General features: G+C 43.2%; 1 protein-coding gene across 1 annotated transcript; it reads right to left on the bottom strand.

Moving 5' to 3' along the window:
- Nucleotides 1–9283: 9283 nt before the first annotated feature.
- Nucleotides 9284–14305, bottom strand: mdfic2 (MyoD family inhibitor domain containing 2; the record flags this gene model as incomplete). Its single annotated transcript, XM_080846745.1, has 3 exons — nt 9284–9561; nt 12277–12474; nt 14293–14305. 3 exons carry the CDS (start codon nt 14303–14305, stop codon nt 9284–9286), a joined length of 489 nt encoding a protein of 162 aa, XP_080702871.1.
- Nucleotides 14306–18631: the final 4326 nt, after the last annotated feature.

Here is an 18631-nt window from a genome sequence, read left to right as displayed (position 1 = left end):
GTATTGCTCTGTGATAAATGAATCACAGTTCTGTCATTTTAGTGAATTAACTAGGATTGAATTGTTAATTGCCAAAGTGACCCAAAATAATCAAGTTGTATTTGCCATAGTGGCAGAGCTCCCTTTTAAAGTAGACATTATGTACAGAGTGCCGAGCAGTAAGTGGTTCATTCAGATCACATTTGTACTAGCAGTGCTTGGCCGCTGTTTTGGTGTTATGATGATGTTTGTATTGCTCTAAACTGTAGCAGAGCCCTCGTTTTCCCTCGAAAGTGTGGGGGCGAGAGAGCGAAATCTTCAGCGTTCAGCAGCAAAAAATATAATATCTCTCTTCAAACCTATGGCATGCTCCACGAGGTGTAAGTGATCTTGAATACATTATTTACGACCTCCTTGTGCTGCAATTACCTCACGGAACGTGGGCAGAAGTGTTGTGCTAAACAGTTCTTCAGCCCCGAACAGCACTTGTGCTCGCACACACACACTCACACACACATTCACACACACACACACACTCGAAATGAACTTTGATTAATGTGGACACCGGTCTCCCGCTCACATGCAACATTGTTACAGTGGAGGCGCTGAAGCCACAGAGCTGAGACCACATGACAGTGAAGCAGAATACATCAACACACCTACATATGCCAACCGGAGAAAAACATGCTTTACAAGCTTGCTGATTTAAACTCCTAAACTGACATTTGAGGTGGCATATCAGTGGAATAGTACGCTTTAATTACAAATGTGCCTTTTGGTGCCTTATAAGTGATGTCAGTTTGAATGATAAGCATAATGAATGATAAGAATGATTTGTTGAAGTTGTTGAGCAAATACTATAACCGCCATGGATTTTAACCGTGTTGACTTTATGGTCAGCCTTATTGGTAGAGGTGGCCGCAGGCAACAATAGGCAGAAGAAGAAATATTCCCTCTTGTGTGTTAGCATTCTGGTGTGAGACTTGTCCTTCAAAGTTAAACAACTCCACTTTAATTGGAACAAATTGGAAAAATATGGGACACTCACAGATGCCACGTAACCTTTCCAAACTGCAGAGTGGTTGACATTTGTGGGACCTTGATTTAAACTTGGGAATAATAGAGGTTTTTAATTATATGCATGTTTAAATGAGCAATTATTGATAAACCCTAGTTGCTCAAGCCCAAGGGATGGAAGTGGCCGTCAAGGCTGTTTAATTTATTTCGTAATGCTCCTTCAAGTACATTTAATTTAATTTTCTGTGTGCATGCATGTGTGTGTGTGTGTGTGTGTGTATGGAGGGGGAATTTTATTTTGCTTGAGTGATGCTACAGGAGGGTTTAGGGCTAGGCACAGACAGGTCTTTCGAGTTAAAGCGTCACGGCAACCGCATCCCCTCCGTCGCCTGCGAGACGGGCCTTGTTTACGCCCTGTTTGTGAGCTCATGGGTTATTGATGGCGAGCAGGTTGCAACGTTTGCTTGGATCACGCTCACCTGCTGACTTACACAGCTCACAGGCATGTGCTAGCCATGTGTGGCGTCCATGAAAAGATGTTGTTGGCAATAAATAATGAAGAGGGGCGAACATCCCCTGCACCTGTATTGTGTTGTGGTTATTATATGTAAATAAAGTCAGCAGCTGGACACATAGCTGTGCATTATTGATGTAAATTCCAGTGGAGAGAGCCCCTTTGAGCTTTTCTCTCCCTTCAGTTATTTTCTTCTCACGTTTTTGATCTGCCTGAACAGTAAACCTCATGAATTTCTGTTTATTGTTATTTTCTTTTCTTTTTCTTTTAATAAAAAAAGATGGACATGTACACACATACACATACAGAGACACTTTCTCTCACACATACAGTACATACAGACACGATATCTCTCTCACACAGACACATACACACACACACACACACACACACACACACGCTGAAGCTGGGTTGCGCTGACCCAGCAGTCCCCCGTCATGTCACATTGAAATGGACTTTATTCAATGAAGGAAAACTAAATAATTCACCTTTTAAGTGAATCTCAACATTCCTGCTCCTATTGTTTTCAGTCATTATTTATCAGCCTGGCGCATCCTGCTTTTCGGTTCTGTGGACAGCGCGGCGTTCCAGGGTGGAATGCTGTCCTGAGAATGATGTGAGCACGAGGACTGGTTCTCACATCATATCAGGAAAAGCTGATAACTTTTTCGCCTCGAAATCCATGTTTGTCTGACCTTTTTTTGAGGATGATATGATGATATGGCCGCTGCTTTGCAGCCCTCTGGCAGCCCTGATGAAGGAACACTGTGGCCTTTGCCTCCTCTAATTACACAACAGCATTATCGCTCTCCATTTCAGGATTACTCACAGCCCTCTATTAAGACGCCTGTTTTGTTTGCCCATCTCAAATTACAGGCCCACGGATTAAATCGCACTGAGCTAAAAAGGCATCGATCATAGCCTCGATAGCGCCATTCCGACAGATTCAATTTTCAGTTCCGTTAATATCATGAAACGTCCGATTGTCATTCCGAGCATATTGATGGTATTGTAAGCCGCGCCTTTCATATAACACAGCCCCCGACGGCAACGAGAACATTTGGCAGGGAATTAGAGTGTGGGAAGCAGGGCACACTGGAACTGGCTCACCATTTAGAAATTCATTATCCTAATAAATAGAGGCAAATACGCTGAGATCTAAGAGAAATATCCATCTCATCCCAAACAGCAGGGGTTTGGGGGGGAAGGGGGGGCGAGGTGCGCGAGGGGACCCGGAGGATGCTGCTTCAGAGTCTTCTCATTACTGAAGCTCTTCCACCCAAGGGTGCTTCTCACAGCCTCCCCTGCCTTGACTTGAAGGCCCAGCAGTTCACTTAAAAAGAGCTTCCATTTATCTGGAACCATCAAGTAGCCATTCATCCTTACTTGGATAAGCTTTACACACGATTATGCTGCCATAATGTGTTCCCTAATTTCAATTTTTATGTACACTCTTTAAAAAAAAAAAAATCTAAGTTCTGAAAATGTGTCATTTTTTAACAATGGGACTGCTGTAATGGGATTAGTTGCTATCACTGACCTGGCCCTTACATTTTAAATTAAAGTTTTGCAAAAGTGAAACTTAATGTGAAATTACAGATGCTTACTGTGATTAATGAGATGGCCCCACACTGTGTACTCCTCCCTGGCAGTGACTTTGATATGCTACCTCCAGGGAGTGTACTGTTGGAGGTATTCCGCTATAATTAATGAAAACGTTGTTCAGTATTATGAGATATAAACCGTTAAGTCATCAACAAGGCTCACCTGTTAAAAAAAAATAGTCGCCAAGAATCCTGACATTTATACTTGGAGCAACAAAGACAGTGTATAAGACATAACAGTGAAGATGGCCAAACTACTGAGACCTCGATGGTTTTTCCAGTACAATGACATAAGAATCAATGTCATGAGGCCTCATCATCAGAGAAAAAATAAAACATAATTTCGCTCCTCAATGATGTGCCCGTAACTGTGAACCAAGGAAATTGCAGCGTTAATCGACAGTGGCAATAAAAAACCTCTTGATTCATTCAGCCCCTCAGTTCTTTATTCCCCTTAGCCCCCCCAAAGGTACATTGAGTATTCACCGTGAACTGTTCCTTGCTATTATTTAGCCTTTTGTTAAAAGGCCCCCACGAATGCACAATTAATCCACAGATGCACAACTGGGTGATCAAAGCACTGGCAGCATTACACGGACGCCTGGCATTAAATTGGGACTCTGTTCTCTTGCTGAGGCTTGGGCGTGATTCATTGTCTGGTAATTAAAAGCAGGCCTGAACTAATGCGCCATCCTTGCTCAGGTGGCTTGTCCCGTGAGCGAGAGATGTGTCGTAAATAAAACTACATTTGGAATTCTATAAATAAGTGGCACCTCAGGACCTTGCATGATTGCCGACGTCCAATGGTTTAATTTATGCGCGTCTGAAGGGGAGCTCATTAAGATGCAGGCCAGTGTCACTCAGGTTGACTAGCAGGATCATTTCAAAGGCAGAAGCAGACTGAGAGGCTGGCCAGAGCGTGGATGACTACCCAACAACCCTCCCCTCCCCTCCCCTCCCCTCTCTCGTTCTTTCTCTCTTTTCCTCTCTCTCTCTCTGTCTCTGTATATCTCTGGATGAACAGCTTTTTCATTTTTAAGCTTTGTATGTATCTAAAAGGTAAATGCAGAGTGGAAAAAGAAATATGGTTGCACTGTATTTTCTAATAACGATCTGCAATGATCCGTTACGAATATCTTGTGTGTGAGTTTTTCTGGGACGAAGAAAAAAATGAATATGAAATTTGCATCCTTATCTACAGTCTCTGTAACTATGCTGAAAAAGTCAAATAACCAGAATACTGAAAAAAAATAATTTGCCTTTCACTAAGAATATGGGATTGTGTATCATTTAATTGTCATGTATTTGACTAGAAAAAAGAATATTATAACATTGCATTGTTATGCATAATGCAACAACAGAGACCACCTTACCTGAGAAGGTGTTTATCTTTTACCAACGTCTTTGCCGTTTCTTTTCACAATGCCTTACCAAAAGCAGAGTTTCTGATACGGAACTACAGTGGAACATGCATGACAGATCCTCAATAGAAAATGTGTGCGTTTTACCTTTGATATCCGTACTCTGCTGACAGCTGTTGCTGTTGCTGTTGCTCAGATGTCTGGTCTCACACCTAATACAACAAAAATAATGGCAACATGAAAGTATGTGGGCAAAGAGGAGATCCTCTACCTTCATATGAGGGATGCCAGCAATGTTCACACAGTGCTACATCCTCAAAACCTATGTTACAAATTTAAACACGTATCATATCAAATATTATTCATTTAATCAAAGGTTAATTTAAAATCTTGACACATAATTAAAATCAAATTGAACTCATGGTACCAGGTCTCTCAGACTTCCTCCCGCAGAAGCCCCCCTGAGCTAATAGGGCATTCGTGGTTGTTCTCTGCTACACATAACTGGTCAACTGCAGACCCTGTTATGGGCTCAACTGCTTGGTGCACATAAGAGCTCTCATCACAAACAGCATCATAATATCATAAACTGTACACACAAAAAAAAAAACACGGTCTGTTAAAGTGATCTCACTATTTGATTTCAGTGTGGCAATTCTAACCGTGACATTAATACAGTTTAGGCTTGATCCTCTCAACAAGGGCCTGCACTGAGAGTTAATGATGTATTGTTTATGGTTTGAGTGGGCACCTTTGCCCTGGATATGACAGATGCATGTGAGGAGATCGGTGACGGACATGAGTGGGCTGCTGAGGCGAGCTGAGGGAGATTTACTGGGGTGGATGGGGTAGATATGAGGAGTTATGGCGTGTTCATCTGCACAGGGCAGGGAGAGAGAGGAGGGGAAGAGAGAGAGGAGGGGAAGAGAGAGAGAAAGGGAGAGAGAGAGAGAGGAGGGGGAGAGAGAAAGAGGGAGAGAAAGAGAGAGGGAGAGAGTGAGCAAAAGGGAGAGAGAGGAGGGGGAGAGAGAATGAGGGAGAGAGAGAGAGAGGGGGAGAGAGAGAGGAGGGGGGGAGAGAGAGAGAAAGGGAGAGAGAGAGAGAAAGGGAGAGAGAGAGAGGAGGGGGAGAGAGAGAGGAGGGAGAGAGAGAGAGAGAGAGAGATAGGGGGAGAGATCGATCTGCGGCTAATGCAGCTCTCATTAGTTTCCCGAATAAATTCTTCAAACAGAGGAAGGCACCGACACTAAAAGCACCTGGTCAGCCTGGAGAATGCCCTCGTTTGGCGGAGGCATATAAGTCAGCCCCCCACCCCAACCTCCAGCCCAACCCCACGCCTAACCCTCCATTCAGGGGCTGAAGTCTGGAACGAAGGGTAGGAGGCAATCTCTTTTCTTTTTTTCTCCAGTGGGCCTACATACGGGCGTTTGGATGTCTATAACAAGACCACAATAAATTGTTCCTCATTATTCAGTAATTAACTCCAGTGAACGCCGTTCAACCCCCCTCCCCCACCCTCCAACCCCCCCACTGTGTGCTGCTTTAAATCACCTCCTTCCACCTCCTCCTCTCCTCGCAACATGGCCCTTTAATTTCCTCCTCACAGTGGGGGGGTGGGGGGTGATTGGGAGGGTGATGGGTATGTGTATGTGTGTGTGTGTGTGTGTGTGTGTGTGTGTGTGTGTGTGTGTGGGAGAGGGGGGGTTTAGACAGATAGTTTGATGCACTCCATCATCCTCCTGCCATATGTCACACACACCTGCCCCATTCTCTCTCGTGCCCCACCCTCACAAGGGGGTGTCCTGGCCTCAACATCAGGACACTAGGGAGAGTTTGGCTGGTAGTGGAGTGAGGGGGGGGGGGGGGGTGGAGGCAGGAAGCATGAAAATTAAAACCACTCTGCACAGTTCGGTCTGGGTCATAACACGCTAACTAAAGGATAAGCAGGAGCCATGACCATGTGGGTTTTATAAGCAGGCAGCTGCTTAGACACCTATCCCAGAGGACTCTCACCGTCTACTGGGGCCTTCCTTTCCTCCCCCTCGCTTAATTGTTAAAAATGAGGTTATTAATTGGACACGGAAGAAAATCACCTGTCATTCCAGATGGGAATGTGGTGTTGATTGAAAGGTATCTCTGCAATCAGCCCATAACTTGGTTAGGAATCACCCATTGGGACACAGCCCACGGCTCCTTCTCCACCCTGGTTATTGCCTCTCCTGTCCCTGACACACATTCATCCAGACATGGCCCAGATTCAGACTACAGGCCTCCACTGGTGTTATAAGACTGAATACTCTATCGAGAAGATGCCAGAGAGTTCTCATTCATTTGATATGTTCATTGTGCTGTTTAAATCTCTCTCTTTAGTCACATAGGCTTTTGGGGCATGTGCAGCATTTACCAACACAAAACCCGAGTAAACAAGAAGAAAACACAAAGGACAAGGAGTCAGGCTTTTTACCAAAGTTGAAATTGTATGCATTCCCTTGTTTAATATCATGAAATATATAGTTTTCACAAATAGATGGAACGGGGCACAATCAAGCATGAAAAAAGAATAAACCATTGCTTTCAGAAACATAACGTGACTCTCCCTCCCCATCTCCAAAACATTCTAATGGTTAGAGTTTGCAGTGCGGAATGAACAAAAACAGCACCTTATATTCCTCCAAGGCATGACGGTTTGGGTGAGTGCTCCATCTGCCTCCGAAATCACTGTGAAAATGTAGCCGATAATAACACAGAAAGACCATTAGAAAAACACGCCTAAATTATTCCGACGACACGGAACAACACCATGCATTGGGAGCACATCTCCTCACAGGCCCTGCACTCCTGAGGAGCAAGGTACATAAGATGCTGACAAAACCGCTGTTTCGAAAAGAGGCTCTAAACACATGATGTTAATATTTCATAGTGGCCCACCCCTCTCACCCACCCCGTACCCCCCCCACCATCCCTCCAACACCACCACCACCACAACCACCCCTGGGGAAGCAGCCGCTCGCTGGATGAAAAAGCTACTGACGAGAGGCCGTAGTATTAGCACTGTGTGCTCGGGAGAAGCAGCTCATCTCTCATTAACACAGCAACAACAAACGCGAAGCCGACAACAAAGAGAAGCCGTGGTCCCATTAGAGATGGCGAGGGGTGGGGGGGGTGGGGGGATCACATTCATGTGGACGTGACACTACTGAAGATAAAATTAAAAAATGCAAGAGCATTGCATAGAAACAAGGAATGTTTTGTTAATGTGTCGCTAAACAGCAAGCAAAGACAGCACAGCAAGATGCCTGCCGTGGGCCTTCTGATTTCGTCTCTAACCTTTGCTTTTGTCTCTGCTGACTCACTCGTCACTTCTTTTTTCCCCTAGCCTGCGCTTCATAAAATGGGACATTTGTACAATTAAAAGCTATAGTCAGTCCAATAGCTCACATCGCTCCCATATCTAGCAGGTAATTTGACTTGGTTCCAAAAAGTTTTAGGATGTGCAGATGTTTTCTGTTTAAGCAAGCATCTGTTTGTGCAGATGCAATTTATGTTAAAAACCACAAAGGGCTCCCAATTGCTTTTATGATGTCGTATTAGCTTGGGTTTGTAATTACGCCCCAGCAAGTAATAAGCAAATTGGTCACAAACTGAGCTCCCCCCCCCCCCCCCCCCCCCTGCTCAATATGGCCACTGACTGTAATGCGGAACATGCAGCCATGTATCTATGCCTAGGAGGGCCTCTGGAAGTCTGTCTCTGAGGTAGCAGTAAAACATAAGGACGGCTCTGCGTGCTCCGCTGCGCGTCGCTTTACTGACTTCTGAACCTTTAAACTACGCTCGAATGCAGCCGAGGACCGTCCGCAGGATACAGATGGTTTTCATTCGTTGTGCAGAAATCTAGGTCTCTCGTTTGAAGAGCTTTTCCAGGGTATGGCACCTTCACTCGAGGAGAAACACTGAGAACAAGGAGGTATACACGGCAGTTTGGCGAGCCCATTATTTGCTTGGCGAGGTTGCTCTGTTGGTGCTCACATGGCAGAGCAGAAAACAAATGTTTAGCAATCACAGACAATACAGCAACACTTCAGTGAAGTGCACGGGCAGCAATGCTCCATCTTAGCCTGACCTCCATTTGAGACAGATGCTGAATTGCTAGCGGGGTAGAGCTTGGCTTTATTTACCCAGACGACACATGCACAAGGCTTGGGGTTGTCGCTGGTATCATTACACGTCAAGAGGCCCATCTCACGGCGGGAAGGATGATCCACACTGCTGATGGGCTATACACTTCAGAGAAAACGCTTTCTCGTGAACAGAGAGCAAAGGTTGAAGGGTTCTACAAGGACAAGTGTCCTACAGATGCCACCTCTGAATGCTCCCATGTTAACAATCACACTTGAACTCAAATAGGCCAGCTGTGCAGAGGGAGGTGTAAGTTTCCTATTTTTCCTGAATAACTATCAGATAGGGCTGAAGTACCTGTTTTTTTTTTGCGCCAGCCTTCCTCCTTTCAGAGTTTCAGAGCTCAATAGTGGCTTACTATACCCTGTAAACAGATATTTCCAGTGCAATATCACTCAGACACACTCAGGATGACATCATTAGAGACGCAACAGCCATTTGAAGTTTATTCAAGTTACTGCTCCCCCCATTATCGTAGTTAGCAGGTTAGCCTGATGCACTTGTCTACGGTCAATACAATTTCATCAGTGCATAATAATGTCTTTTGTGCTTTTGATATAATTCATCATGCTTTTCCCCTGTGATTGTGTCTGCAATGGGTCTCCATCGGAAGACAGCCGTCTCCTTCCACCTCAGTGGTAGCACACCTCTGAGATCTCCATGGCAAGCTCCAGGCACTCCCCGGTGTCTTGGCAGGCATCGATCAGGCCGCAGTCAAACTCGCAGTTGCAGTTGCAGCCACAGTTGTTGTTATTGTTGCCGTTGCTACGCGCGGGCTCGACGACCGTGGCAAAGTGGTGGTAGGACGGGAAAAGGTGCTGGGCCGCCCGGTCGCACGAGCCGGGCAGCATGAGGCACAGGTCGTAGAACCTGCAGAAGAGGCAGGCCAACACGATCCCAGCACAGTCGTCTGTCGGGAAGAGCAGACGAAGGGGAAAACAGAAAATGGGCGCCTGAGATGGAGAAGATGGAGAGCTCTTGAAAATAAGAAGGTGAACAGATACACTTACCGTTAATCACTACCGTCATCCTCCTCAGAAAATACTGGCATGCACTTGAGGAAAATGTCCCACAATGATGCAACACTAAGTACTTATAGGTCTGTTTTTTTTTGCAAGTAGAAACCACAGATTGCTCTCCCTCTCACTCCGTTATCAGCACAGATGTAAATTACAGAGACTATGAAATTGAATGGGCTCATTCCAAATGACAAATAAAGTGTTATGTGTATTTTTTTTTATTAAGATTATGATGTGTTGTGTGAATTTGTTCGCGGCACAGCTGTAAAGTCCCAGATGTTCCCATGAGGGGGTGCTTGGACAAAACTGCTGTGGATGGGAAATTATTGGAGCGGCATGATGCTTCCCATCCTTTACTGGGCTATTTAAATGCCACTAATACTCCAATAAAAAAAAGAAGGGGAGTTATGGTGAGAATGGCCCCTCAAAGAGCCCACATTGGCCTACCAAATCAAAGTCAGCCTTGAATGGAGGATGAGTCAGAGCCGCGCGGCCAGAGAAACATCCAAGTTCCCATTAGATGGCTAAATATTTATTGGCCTTGCGTTCTTTACTGACTTCACACTCCTGAAGGGAAACAGGCTTCCTCCATTTCATCCCAGTAGGAAAGGCTTTATGAATGGGAGTGAGAGTAATAGATATCTGTTCATGGTCTCATGATCTAGCTGTCTAAACCTGATCCAGATTTGGGTGAAATTATATAATGTCTGATCATTTCAGCTAAAGGTTCAACTACTCAGTTTTCTTTCAAAAATATGTATGACAGTATAAAAGGGAGGCACTTAGGTCAAAATGTGTCCATCTTGCATGAGTATGGCTCTTTCATAAACATAAACCATGAACATATTGCCATCTCTGGACCAATCATTGTCTGAGAACCAAAAGGGAACAATGCTTTGTGTTATTGTGTAACCCTATTTTTCTCAATTTAACTGAGAAGTCTCTTTCCAGTATTCCCGTCATTTAGATAAGATGGACAACCACTCATCCAGAAGCTGCTTCACTCCTCTTATGCATGCAGACTGACACTTAATTTTGTGTGGAAACAAAAGACAGCTTCTTAGCTGGGAGGTTTCAGCAAATACAGAGCTTAAGTTGACGGGGAGTATGTGGTATCAGGAAACCAAACTAAACAACTAGAGGAGTTCTAACTGTCCACTGTATGCAATGCATCTTCTGGCACTCAATAAAGCTGTACTATCCCCAACATCTCTGCTTATTAACCACAATCTACGTGGCTCATTCTCCTCCTACTGAGATCTTATAAAAGTCTTTATGTCAAATGTAAGTCAAGCATCTGAAGTTAGAAGAATCTGATGTCCGGGAAGAACACCAAAACTCTGGGAGGTAGGTCTGTGTAAAAAGCTTACCTGAACCGACATTTAGTCTGGGATTTTTGGCCTTCACGGGTTAGATCCTCCGTGCCCTTTAACAGCCCACGCTCTGTCCTCACTTATTGTTTATAACATTTTAAAAGCCTCTCTCCCCCCCCCCCCCCCCCCCCTCTCCTCCTCCTCCTCCTCCTCTCCTCTCCCCTGGCATTTCTTTACACATGCATAATTTACGAAATCACCCTCTCGCTTGCTCACTGAAAGACAAGTGAGGAAGCTGTTCGGAGACATAATCAATTACCATCAGCCCTTAAAAGTTTTTTCAAAACATGCATTTCAAATGGCTGCATCGCCATTCCGCACAGGCATGGGGCCAACACTCTCACTGTTGCCTACTGTAAGCCCCCAGTGCCTCTGGGGTGCAATACACTGTGAGATCATAAGGCTGAAACAATGACGGCAAGAGGCAGCAGCAGCAATAGACTAGAGAGTTCCAGGAGGTCCATAACGAATACTGCAAATGCCACAAATAAGACTGGACATTCGCAATTACATGCATGATTTCAAACATCTCCTGCTCAATGGAGGCCTATTCTGAGAGAGCCTGGTTTGGCATTATACAATGTACAGCAAAGCTCAGTGCTTTTTGTTCTTAATAATTTATGATCGTCGCAATTTAGGTTTAATCGAATGGGCTGCTTAATTTACTTAAAAGTATTTCCGGTATGGTGTCCAGCTTTTAAATATGACTTTTTTTTTTCTGGTTTCTGACTCTAAATAATGTACAAGTTTCAATAATTCATGCGATAAAACTGCATAAATGCATTCTCATGGACATAAAACGTATCATGTGTCAGCCTGTAAATTCCTAGGAACATCCAGAAGCTTCCGAAAAACACCAAATGATACCGTGAGCTTCGTGCTACATACACAGGCATGTTTTTAGCTTTTTTTGGGGTTGTATACTCTCTTAATTAGACAGCTAAATTGAGATCACACACACACACACACAGCAGAGATGACTGGCCTCTCACAATCATGAGCAGTCTGTCGACGACGATGAAGCCATTTTCTGGGCTGCTTCACTAGAGACCTGTCGACCCCTGCTTGGAGGGGGAAAAAAACGATTATGTGGCCATGCACGGCGCTATGGCCCTGCTTCATTGCAGATGCAGTCAGCCACTTCACACCGTCTCCATTATGAGGGTATCAGACTGGGATCGTTTGGCAGAGGGAGAGAGGGGCTAGCGAAGGGGGGATAACTCAGGCACTAACCTCCGGTGTCAGGCGTGTAGGTGGAGGTGAGGGACTCCGCGGTGGAGGAGAGGCGGCTGTCGTACTTGTCCACGGAGCAGAGGGAGTACGAGGAGTCGCTGGGCTGGGCGGCGTGGCACTTGGGCTGGCTCGGCTCGTGCTCCACGATGGGGCTGAGCTTCAGCTGCAGGCGGCCCAGGCCTTTACCGGACGCCACCACTGTCAGGGGCCAGCACAGGACCACGGGTCAGCATCCATCTGACATGCGCTTCATTCAGTGTGTCAAGCAACAGAGGCATTTACTCCATACACAAACACACACGTATGGATGTACACACATACAAACAAAAATACAAGTGCATACACAATAGATATAACATTATCACAAAAGTGACGTATGGCACGACCCCCTACAGGCATGCGCAGGTTCAGTGTTCATGCAAGGCAGGTCCCGCGAGTGAACAATACGGTTGTATTATTGCCTCCTTCATATCAGTTAATCATCTTTCTTTAATACTCGGTCTGGTTATTAACACACACATAACAAGAACATCACACATGGGTCAGCACTTGATTCAGTGTGTCAAGCAACAGAAGCATTTACTCCAAACACAAACATACACATATGAATGTACACACATACAAAAACAAATACAAGTGCTTACACAATACACACACACCTCTCAAATCCAGGCTGATACTGCTAACTTGGGAGACTAATGCACCAATTTATCATACTGCATTCTCGACTGATGACAAAGGCAATAGCGATATGGTGCTATAAGTATACCCAACTAGGCAAAAAGCACTTTTTCTAATCTTCACTGGCTCTCCAAGCGTCCCCCCTCAGGTGGAAGTTTCCTTCTGCAGAACCACACAGCATGCTGTGATCTGCTCTGTTAGTCAGGGCTCTCCAACCGAGTTTAATAATGAATCTACATTTCATGGAAAGATTTCAATGCTAACTATTAATGAATTATTGCTTTGGCACAGCAACCCTGTTTATTTTTCTACCACCTATCCCCAAATTAATAATTCACTGATGCCTTTCTCTCCCTTATGTTTAACATTTAATGTCTTATGATTAATTAACACGTGGGCCATATTTTTTTGATTTAACAGGAATAAGCATTGTTAGTCCACACACCAAAGAGAGAAATGAAAATGGCTTTAGGCTGTATTGGCTAATTTTCCAATTGAATAATTAGGAAAAGAGGCTAAAAAGTGAGAGCTTCACTGTTTGTGATGATAGGACTGAACTGACAGGGAGCTATGCCTTGCTTACATAAGAGCAAAGTACAATGTTGACTTCCTGGCAACAAGGTTTCAAGCCATTAATTACACTTAATGTGGAAATCTAAGACGCTAGAAGAGCGTGGAGCTCTTGCAGTGCAACACTGTATAAATAAATACAAACCACCATATGGTGTGCAGTTTTCTGGCTCAAAGGATGTGCAAGGCACTATTTTGATTTAAAACATTTCACCTTACATAAAATATTACACTTTACCTGATTATATCCTTTCAGTTACTGAAGCAGCAAAAACTGGTGATGGTTTAAGCTTTTGGTATAGTTTTGGTAGAGATTTTTCTGCACAAACTGACTGACTAACTCCAAGAGTATTGTATTAGCCTCCTTATCCAAAGCTTAGCAGAGTATTATAAAAAATGCACTTCTCTATGTGAGGTGTTATTCGAGATGCTGCATTTCTTATTGCATTTCTGAAGTTTGCAGCACATGTACATCGAGATTTCCATGACACTGGATCCAACCAGTATAACATAATGCATTACATAACAAAATAGTTTAACTCTATGCATAAAAAGTGTTACATTTTGTTTTCTAGTAACTACGGACTGGCCACTCTGCTCACCATGCAACTCACCATCATCCTCTTTCGGACATGCAATCGCCTGGGCTTTACTAATAATGTCAAGTCCAGTTGCCTCGAATAGTCTTGGCTTTTGCTCTGCCATCTGTTACAAATTGAAACATAAATAAATGATAGGAGAGTTAAAATCATATTGATTTCGTACACATGTTCGTCATCCTAGGGAAAGAAGAAATGGCCACATGCTAAAGATTTCATAGCCTGAACGTAACATCGTCGTTCAAAACTTCACCCTAAATAAAGATAGAGTCAATGTGATTCTGTAGAATTTACGAACGCGTACATATTTGTCTATTATAAGAAGGATATCTCATTTGTTCGCTCAAGTTCAACAGATTGAAAGCGAATGCACAATACCTGTCGAAACTTCACCAATACAAATGCCAAGCTTTTTTTCCCGTTAGAGAGTCACCACCAGCATCCCCATCGGTCTCCGGTCCCATTGATCACTCCCCACCCTGTCTTTCCGATGACGTGTCTTCTCCTCAGTTTACGCTGATTAAAAGTTTGTAGGTTTGTGTTTTAGTTTTTTTTTTTTGCATTTTGTTTGGAAACGGATCGACTTTCTTGATCAACTTATGAAAGTTGATAGTTATGTGGATATTTCTTACGCAGTGAAGTTAATATATATTTACGCAGGCCATTCCAAAAGCATCTCTGAGTTAAACGATAATTCAATCGGAGATCTTGAGGAGCTTTAAGATATTTCCATCATCTAACCTCGAAGAACATTTTTGAGGTTCGTTCTAAGATAGATATGCTGCTGCACAATTCCCAGTTTACAAGCCTGCCAGTTCAGCCTAATTAGACTTCACATTAGTGTTGCATTTGAAAAGAAGGCCTGCTGTGTTTGCATATGTTTGGAGAACAAGAGGCTTGTTAATTGAAAAATTAAGATGTGGGAATGTTTGTCTTTGTGGACTATAGCATATGCCTTCTTCAAAAGGTGCAGCTTGTATACTACACCAGACCCCCCCCCCCCCCCCCCTCACACACATACTGAGCATGTGAAAGGAAGGAACCCACATCATACCCTCATCATGAAATGACTACTACATGGATTTGGTTCCATGTGAGCTGTGATCTCTCTCCAGTGTCAGAGGAGCAGTGACGGATGAGATGAGATGAGTGACAGTGTTTTGAAGGTCTTTGTTTTGTGCTCTACCTAAAGGCTCTGATCAACTCATGCTGGGTGATGGCTGACACGGTTCCCATTAGTACACTCTGACATGACTGACAAGCCACATGAGATGCAATTACAGTATAGTAGATACAAAATTGGCTAAAATAGTGCAACTAATGCATTGGTTACCCTCAATTCATGTGTGTGTGTGTGTGTGTGTGTGTGTGTGTGCGTGTGCGTGTGCGTGTGCGTGTGCGTGTGTGTGTGTGCGTGTGCGTGTGCGTGTGCGTGTGCGCGTCAAGCCATCAAGACTCATTATGTAGTTTCAGTCGTTAAAGTCATTAACAGGAACCAAAATGCATCCACACTTATTTGAATGATTTATTTTGATAGATGCTCAATATTTCTGAGCAGTGCAGGTCCAGGCTTTTCATTGTATTTGGTTATATTTTTCACCAAATGGCCAACTAAACAACTACGCTACACATTGAACTTTATAGTGCTCATTATCTGATAATACCTCTACTTGAGTTACTTTGAGGGACTAAAACTTTGAAATCATTTATTCACAATCCTTGATTTGTTCTCACTTTCACCTCGGCACTACACAAATAACCTTGGCCTTTGCCAGACTACTTTCACCTCGCTCTTCTTAAGCCATTCTTCTGTCCCACTTGCCTCTCACTCATGTCTCTCTCTCACTCTCACACTTAATAGTCTCTCCCTCTCTCTCTCTCTCTCTCTTCTCTCTCTTCTCTCTCTTCTCTCTCTCTCACACTCTCTCTCGCTCTCTCTAGGTCTCGGTGTGTGCTTCAGGGAGTCTTTGAGCTCAACTCATTAAGTGCTCAATAATGCCATTTCATTCTAATTGAGCTCTTCTGTGCATTTCAATTTCTTTCGGCTGCTTCAACATGTTTGAGGACACCTGCCTGGCTACCCTTCTTCAACTGCCAATCCAGCAAGCAAGGCAAATGGCAGCAAAGAGCGGAAGAAAATATTGCAATTTGACAATGGAAATAGATATCCATGTCAAAAAATTAAGACTGTGGATAAATGACCTTACAATATAAAATATATCAAAGAAATATGAGAGTGGGGGGAAATTGGTTTCGGGGGAGTCTGACGGTATATGACTTAAGTCAACTGGGAATTCTTTAAATAGCGGCGGAAGCGGGGCTTTCCTTAGGCAACATTCCCACCTGGGACTTGCAAGGATGATCCGCAGGGGGCTTGAAAACAGCTTGAAGTTATTCAACTCAGTAAATGGCTAAATAGATTTTTTTTTTCTATTAACTCAACGATTTCTATTGTTCTTTTCCATCCTGTAGTCCCACTTTGGGTTTCTGTATTATTGTATTTTCTTTATTTAATTAGCTATCAAAAAGAGAAAAAAAATCTTTAATGAATGTCTGCTGAATTCTAACAAGGATCGTCATTGCCCTAAATTGATGCACTGTATTTAGCAGTATGTGGTCATGTGCTCATATTCCCTAACATTTACACCTCAGGTACACATGCTCTTCATGATGTCTTCACAGTCTGATAAGTGAAACATTTTTTTATCATGCTATCACTGTCTTGGAAATCATATATAAAAATATACACTGATGGGACTATTTATTTTGAGATGGCGGTGGTGGGGGGTGGGGGTGCGGGGTCGAAAGCATCAGTGGGTGTTATTGCACAGTGCAATCATGTGACTCATATGTTGAAATGGATCTTTACACACTGAAAAGCAGTTTAAAATGACTAATTGGAATGGGCTGGAAATAGCTGAGGCTTTTACCATTAGTGTAATTATGAAATGACATCAGGCATTTTCCGTAAAGTATTGTCTTGTTGTTATTGCACAAGACAGATTATGATTGGGTTTAAGGCGGCGGACCTAGTCAGTCCCTCCTTAAGTAGCGTTAATAAAGAAAAGGCCCCTGCCCATGTCACACAGTAAAGTAAAAGTATATGATTCATACATACTTTAAGAGTCAAAGGTAACAAAAAGCCTGGCCTGCATTTTCATGTGTGCGTTCTGTGCTATTAACAATCCAGGAGTGTGTTCTGTCCACCATACTAAGACGGTCGCTCTGGTGCACGGCATCTCATTAAAATGCTTTAAACTGTTTTTACACATTGTCATTTTATCTCTCTCATTACTTTCATTAATAAAGACTTTGATACATCTCATTACAAGGTTAATTGGGACAAATCCTGAACCTCTCCCCTTGACTTGAAATAATACTTCTTAAGCAGCCATTTCTAAGGGCAGATTGCAGGTGCTGATGAGTGTGTGTTTTTTTGAGAGATTCTTTAGATGAAATGTGAAGGATTTTAAAATCTCATTCATGTTGTACCACTGCACATTTTGTATTAATCTGTTATTGTAGAAGAAGTGTGAGATGGCTTTGGTAAGATGTTGGTATCATGAAACCCTTTAAAGGGAGACTATCCAATGGTGTCCACTCCGGACTGGCCATAAACAGGATTACATAGTGTCTTTTTACCAATATTTATCTTATTACTGTAACATTATACTGTGGTTTATCCACATGTTTATTGATTTTGAGGGGCTTGCTTGAATTGAACATAGCACTGATGTGTGTGAAAGAATCAAATTATTATTCTTGGTGATGGTGTTAGCACCAATCTACAACGTGTAGCATTAGGAACCTTCTTCACCCATAACTTACCCGAAAGTCTCCCCCAAAATACTGACTTTGGGATCTGATTATTAAGCGATTTCGTCCCAACTTCAAATTAGCTGCCGAACAATTATTTTAAGGACGTTATAAGACCCCAGAAGACCCCCAAGGTCTTGAAACTGATTATGCAAAAAGATAATTGCTATGAAGATTTAAAAATGAATTAAATTGGTTTGACAAACCTATAAGTTCTTAACTACTCCTCAATGCTAAAGAATACATTTGCTGACGACGCCACAAAGATCCAGAGCAAAGCATGGAGACGTTTCTTGTGTGCTCAGGTGGGTGGGAAGCTGTCGTCCTCTTTATTATCTGAGCTAATGGCATTCCAGATCTTTGTTCAATTATGAGGGATGGGATGAATGATTAATTAATAATTTCTGTGATAGGTAAATTCTGCTACATTCAGCAAATGTGTGCTGTGTGTGTGTTAGAGGAAATGAATGAAAAGACTACGCAGATATTGACTAAAACAGAGACCGCTCTCAGGGCTTCACACAGGACATGACTGTGCCACAGAGTCTTTTAACTGTCTGTGTTTCACGTTTTCTCTGATTTACCGTGTGTAAATTCAGTGTTAAGAGGAAAATGTGTGCATGGAGATTTTAATGGATTTCTTTTGCACTTTTTTTTTCTTTTGGAAGGTAGGTTAACTGTTCATTCCT

This window comes from Sprattus sprattus (assembly GCF_963457725.1).
Source record: "Sprattus sprattus genome assembly, chromosome: 10".
NCBI classification, from domain to species: Eukaryota; Metazoa; Chordata; class Actinopteri; order Clupeiformes; family Clupeidae; genus Sprattus; species Sprattus sprattus.
This window is presented reverse-complemented; position numbering and strand designations above follow the sequence as displayed.